Raw genomic sequence first — 6,718 nt, forward strand, 5'->3', positions numbered from 1 at the left:
ACACCAACAAACTTACCTAAAACAGGACGAAAATCCTGTCCAGAAGAATACAGAACTCCACAGATGGGATTGTAATATTTTATTAATTACATTCAATAGCCTAACAAGGTTTAACTTGCCAACAATCAGGGCTGCTCTAAGTGAAAGCTATTTGTTTCACACCACGACAATTAGCAGGCTAGTTAGTGCAGAGTAGCAACATAGTATCTTTATGATACAATTTACACCATCTATCAGAAGCAATGGGAAGAATATAGTTTTCTAGTTGCAAAGCTGACTTAAAAGTTGTACTTAAGACAACAACATCCACGTAACTCCTCAGACACTATCGAGGCAAATTTCGTGTATAAACCCCAAACCACCTAATGCCATTTCTACCCTGAAAAGAAGCAAAAGATTACAGCCTGATCACAGCTGATACTACAACAGCTGCATAGAAATTTTCCAGCAGATGGGCTACACGGTGCTATCCACGATGGCAGACATCACAAAATGAAGCTAAAGTTAAGGGTTTGATCAAATAAAAGCTAGTAGTGCATCTATCGGTTTTGGTGGCCAGACTGAAGACTTCTGGGGAAGAGTGCTGATTGGGTTCACTGGTAAAATCAGATACATAGTTTGATATTCAATGAGGGTGATGTGTACTGATGCTGCACTCAAAAAACCCATTTCTGTAAAGGCTACACATAATAGGGAAGCATTATTCACAGAAATAAATGATGTGTAAAAAGAACACTTATCATTTGATAAAAAAAACCCATTATTTTTCTTAGCTGACTGCAAAATACAAGTGATTTAAGTCCAGCAGTTGATCAAAGTAACTTCTTTCTTCTTAGTGTTTGCATAGTAAATTAACCACTACGTGTTCTGTTATTACACTGAAGAGTTGACAGTTGATACATTTCTTTATTCAATTCCTTTTGTTTTCAGTTCTGTCCGAACCCGTTGCAGATAGTCAGGATCAGGGTAACCAAAACTACAAGAAGAAGAAAAAGAATCACTTGGGCTACTTCTGCAGTGAAGCACTTGACAGTCCTACAGAACCTTCTCATCAAATTCTCTTCAAGCACTTTACAAGTGTTACACACTTCTTACTCTACAGAGAAAACAGACCCTGTTTTGCAAGTCAGAGAGGTGGTACAGACAGATAAATTAAAGATTTAAAAGATTTAAAGATAAATCTTAAGAAATTGTTGAATTTGATTGGGCAAGCTAAGAACTGATTTTCAAAGCTGCAGACTTACCTGAAAATGATGGGGTGCTTAAGTATGCATCTTTCTAAAAATCAGACCTGAAGTGTGTTCAAGTGAGCATTCAAAATAAGAATGTAATGGCACCTCTGGATTTTAAGTAGTGTGCATGAAGAAGTAAGTGTATGAAGAAGTAAGTGTATGAAGAAGTAAGTGTATGAAGAAGTAAGTGTATGAAGAAGTAAGTGTATGAAGTGAGTATGAAGCCAATGGTAATGAGGAAGAGCATTTAGGTGTGGGCAGAAAGGTATCTTTTAAAGAACTCTTTTATGATCCCAGCCCAGGAAGGAGGATCTAGACACAAATCTTTAGAGCTTCCAGGAAGACACCTGCCCATGGGAAGCTGCAACAAGCTTGAAAGCACTGTTCCAGGCCTCCCTTCTGGCTCCTTAAGACTTTTTTTCCAGGTTTTCCCTGTTTACTGATGTAATCTGTAGTTCCTCATATCTTTAGGAATGGTCAGTTGTATGTGCACTAAGGGGTGGAACACAGTGGTCATGACCAGAAGACCATGATACGTTGAGGAAATAACGATCCACGTAAGAGGTAACTGGGGCAGGGCCAGGTCTGCCCCACACTTCGCTGCCTGACGGGCTCAGCCAGCTCATGCCGTACTAGTAGTTTCTACTCAGAGCAGCTACTAACTGAGTAGGTGCTTTACACAACTCACTGGTGAATGATTGGCCTGAGGAGCAACAGAAGATGAAGCTCACCCTTGTTGCAACTGACCAGATTGGTGAGGGTGATTCAAGTCTGGATACATAGAGTGTTCCACAGTCCCTTTGTTAGTGACAAAGTCCAAAAGCTCTAATGTGAAAAATATTCAGGGTACCCTTCCTGAAACATCTGAGTAGCAATAAAATTACATAAAGAGAAGACTACTCACTTAGTAGGTCCTCCAGTCGTGGCAGTTTTGTGGTGGATATCATTCCACGTGATGACATCTTGCACACCAGTAGTATGTGACTGCCCCACCGTGAAAATCAATTTTTGGTCAAAGGCTTTTCTGAGGAGCTGCAGAATTTCTTGCCCTTCCCTGTTGTCAGGTAAATATGCTCTTCGTGTAGTTCCAGCATAAGGTCTCCCTGGGTTTGGGTGGTTTCTCTATTTTGTAGAAGAACAAAACCAAGCCACATTGTATATGATAAATGCTCTGAAAGTATATCCCAGCTTTCATAATACCTTTTATCCCGTCTGTGATTCAGAAGGACATAGCATGATTGATGACTGGTTTTGAGGTAGTTTATATGTGTCTCATTCACATTTTCTTGTCATCGCTTCGGCACCCATTGTTAAATTTGGTTTTTCCTCTTTGCTCTCCCACATGCATGTCACCCCACCCCTGACTTTTTCTTTTATCCCATTTTCAGTCCTAGTTGGGACTCTAAGCACATGACATGAGCTGATCTCTCACCTGGGAACTTTACAAGCCAGCCCACTATTTATTTTTTTCCTCTGCTGTCAGCAGGCAGGAGAACACCTCAGAGAAGCCTCACTGTATTAGCAAACTTTTGTTCATATGATATAAAATGGAGGGCTATCAATTGGTTATTTAATTACTACTATACTACTTAATCACATCCAAAAATATTGAATTTGTACGGAACAAAGACATATCTCTCCTGGACATGGATTAAAATGACAGAAAAATATTTAATGGTATATTCACTATTGGTTTTGTTGTGGGAAAAATATCTTTTATGAATCTTTAAATATACTTACAGTTTGAATGCCACTGTAGATAGTGTATGTAATCACAATAGTGCCACAGTTGGGATAACCAGGGAGAGCTGAGTGTTCTACCCTAGTTGACATGGTTCCCTCTGGCTGGTCTCCTTCCAGGAGCCCATAGACAGTGTTACAAAGAGGACAGGCATTCTTATAACTCATGGCTTGGTTGATGCAACTTCTGCAAAAGGCATGATTGCACTTTCTCAGTATTTTTTTATCATTAATTGTCTCCATGCAAATTGGACACATATATTTGTTCTCTTCTTCTGTTTTTGCCTTACTCTGTCCTTCAGAAGAAAGATTATGCTTTTGTCTGTTGTTGTATTTCTTCTCAAATGCTCCTGTAGCTTCTTGATACCTGTGAACAGAGGACAAGGGCATCTTGGTTTTAGTTTGTGCTGAGTCTTCTATGCTCAGAAGATTCATGATGTGCTTTTCAGCAGCAGAAAGATGGTTTGGTAAACCACTTAAGATGAATTTGTCTTTCTTCTTCTTGAGTTTTACATGCAGGTCTTCCAATTGTTTTCCACTAAGCAGCATATTTAATCTTTTCTTCTGATCTTCTGACAGCTTTGAGCTGATGAGAGTTTCTCTTAACATTGCAAAGGCACTCTGAAATGCACTGATGAAACTTTCAGTAGCATGTGAAGACATATCAGGAGTTTCGATCCTAGGCCTAAATATTATGAGCATATTCTGGCCACATGAACTATCTTTCTTTTCTATTATTGTATCAAATTTGTCTTTAATGTCTTCAATTTCTTTGCTCAATATTGTTTCTAACAATTTAAACACGGAAGCATCAACTGCAATTCCATTCCTGTATTTGTACAGTTCAGATGATATTTTCACATTCTTTTCAGCTTGGCTTTTCTCCCCTTCCTCTGCTAGAAATTTTTTGGCAGCTAAAATCTCAGTTGCTGGACCTCGGAGTAGCAACTGTTTCTCTTCCTCTTTGGCAAGAAGGTTACTAAATCTAGTATTTAATTTCATTATTGTCTCATTTAATGTGTAACTCTTTGCTAGGGGAATTTTTTCCTGTTTCAGATTTTCTACACTTTTCTGAAAAACTCTGATAAAAAAATCGTTAGCTTCTTGTATTGATGCAGGACTTTTATCAGCAGTGAAGCATATTGACGTATTTCCGCTGCTATGATCTTCACTTCTGATACGCACTCCAAAACGCTGATGCAGCACTTGGATTTGTTCTTTGCAGGCATGACTGAAATACTCATAGAGAGCTGATGGAACTGTAAGCTCATTCATTTCTTCAGTATTCAGATCATTTTCATCCTTTAAACCAGTCTTACTTTCAGAATGTGAAAGATGAGGGTTTGGGCCACTGTCTTCAAGGATATCCTTAAAGTAGTGATAAGCTTTTTCAATATCTGTAAAATCTCCTGTCAGTTTCTCAGAGCCATGGACACCAGGATTTCTTTCTCTTTTTAAATTTGGACATATAATAGTAATTTTCTCCCTGTCCCGTTCAGTGAACATACTGGTGTTCAAAGTTGCAGATACTGTAAGAAATATCTAAAGAGAAGAGAAGAAGATACCAATATTTGTTTTTTTTCTAAGGCTCTCTGCTTGCTGCTTCTACATTTTGAGTAAGGAAAAGCTCTGTACACGTCAGCAGGGCCAGACCACTATCGACACATCTGCACACAGTTTCCTTTATGTCACGTATACCCACCTTACACACACATAAGTAAAGAAATCTGCTTCTGAACCAGCAGCAAAGATTAGTTTTGTTAATGTCCTCAGTGTTGCAGGGAGACAGCAACTTGGCTACTCAGTTTGAGGCTGTGACCCATACCTGACCCTGGGTAACATGGTTCGTGTAACTGACCCCATTTCATAAGGCAAAGGGCCACTCTCTGTGCCTGAGCTGGTCACCTATCAGTCCCTTTTCCCCTCACTATCATGCCTGGGACATCCTCTGCACCAAGCAGAGGAAGCAAAGAGATTTCTTCTTCCCTTCCCTATCATCCACAAGGTTCCTGGGCACAATGCAGACTACTCCCCTCCTTACTGGCCTTGAAGGCCCCAGGCACCCTGCCAGCTGGGTGGTGAGGAGCCCGGCATAGGACAGGGAAGCGTCAGAGCCCACACAGCACTGTCTGCAGCATCACATGGAGCCTGAGCTGCCGCTGGACAGCGAGACGTGATCCCCTGAGGGCCAGGGACACCTTCACCTTCCTTGGGAGACTGAATGAATGACTCATATTCTTTTGCGTGTTTTTTTTTAATCTAGATTATGACTGGTAATGGTACGACAAGCCGACTATTAAAATTTGACATAATCTGCAGAAGGTTCAGGTGATTAGAAACCATAAACTAAGCTGTGCTAGAAAATTCAGTGCTACACTACTTATGAAACTGTACTACACTGATCCTGCTTGTAGGAATCTTGTGCTATTCTGATCATTAATTCTATGCTATGCTAATCATAAAATCCTGTTAAAAAAAAACCACAAAACTTTAATTTTAATTGCAACTTAGTGCCACCATCATTCTGCTAAGGATCCCCAAAAGAACCTCTCTGTCCCATTAGTGTCCGGTGACAGAGACAATGTGTTTGAACAGCACATATAAGTCATATTACATTGTTCTTTAGTTATACTAGATGTTCTGGTTTTCTCCTATCTTTCTTTCAAACATTTCCCAAGACAACAAGATTCTGAAAAATAATTATAGCAAGCATATTCCCATCTCTGCTTTCCACAGACAGAAGGATAGGGAAATTTGCAGTATTTGGCTACAGATGTCAGATAACCTCTGCATTAGCACATGCAATACCTCAAAAGCTGCATCTCTGCTACCACTCTGGGCCACACACCAGTGTCGTGGCAGAGCCACATCCACATCCTGTAACATGTAGCCTGGCCCTGCCCCATGTCCCTCACACACAGCTGACCTCTGCTGCATGACTTTTAGTTCCAAGTGTCCGAGATAACGTTTGCTGTGCTACATCACATCAGTGCAGATTTTTTAACACCGAGGTAAGGGATGGAAGTAATTAGGGCTGTCTGAAGGTGGGAAACATGGTGATATACTGTGAGAGGTCTGAGCAGCAGGAAGGGATCCAAATCTCACAGAATTTTTCCACATTTTGGGAGCAGTCCTTGGTGCAAACTATCCCCCGCAAGCTGCCAGGGTGCCACTTTGGGGAGCACTGGTTGGCTCGTGCCAAAGCCATGCTACAGAACATGCTGCCTGTTAACAGGTGTGAATGACCTCCAGTCCACCACCCAAACGTCACTCCCCGCCCCATTTTACTGACTCAGGTAGCATAACTGATATTTGTTTGGCATGAAATATTTAAGTGCCACATAAAGCAACGCAAAGGGTTCGTAAAACTACAAGCAGGGAGGTCGTGACACTGCTTGTTACTGTGTCTCCTGAAGTACCTTGTCGGTAATGCCTTCTCTTGCCTTGTCTCCATGGCCTCTGGCTGCCTGCGGCTCCTGCTGAGGCGGGGAAGCGCTGGAAGGGATGGAGGAGCCGGGGGAGGCCTGCTCCGTAAGCGGGCTCTTGCTCAGGGCACCTTCTCCCTTCTGGATGACTATCCTGAGGCATCTGTCCCCAGTTTCCAAGACGTGATCCGTGCGGGACTCCACGCTCCTCTTATCTGCAATCATTTGAGAGAGACGAAGCCGATAAAGACACCGGGAAACCCGACGGCTCCGAGCGGTGCAAAGACCCCCCGCCCCTCGCCCACGCTCCCCGGGGGTGCA

At 41.8% G+C, this 6,718-nt stretch overlaps 1 protein-coding gene across 1 annotated transcript; it reads right to left on the reverse strand.

Annotated features, from left to right (window-relative positions):
* Positions 1-906: 906 nt before the first annotated feature.
* DTX3L (deltex 3 like, E3 ubiquitin ligase) lies at positions 907-6,612 on the reverse strand (the record flags this gene model as incomplete). The annotated part of the gene is made up of 4 exons (XM_008939243.1): positions 907-976; positions 2,137-2,354; positions 2,973-4,514; positions 6,392-6,612. Coding segments are annotated over 4 exons (2,051 nt in total), but the record flags the coding sequence as incomplete, so codon positions are not given.
* Positions 6,613-6,718: the final 106 nt, after the last annotated feature.

The sequence above is a fragment of the Merops nubicus genome, unplaced genomic scaffold (assembly GCF_000691845.1).
Source record: "Merops nubicus isolate BGI_N331 unplaced genomic scaffold, ASM69184v1 scaffold42390, whole genome shotgun sequence".
NCBI lineage: Eukaryota > Metazoa > Chordata > Aves > Coraciiformes > Meropidae > Merops > Merops nubicus.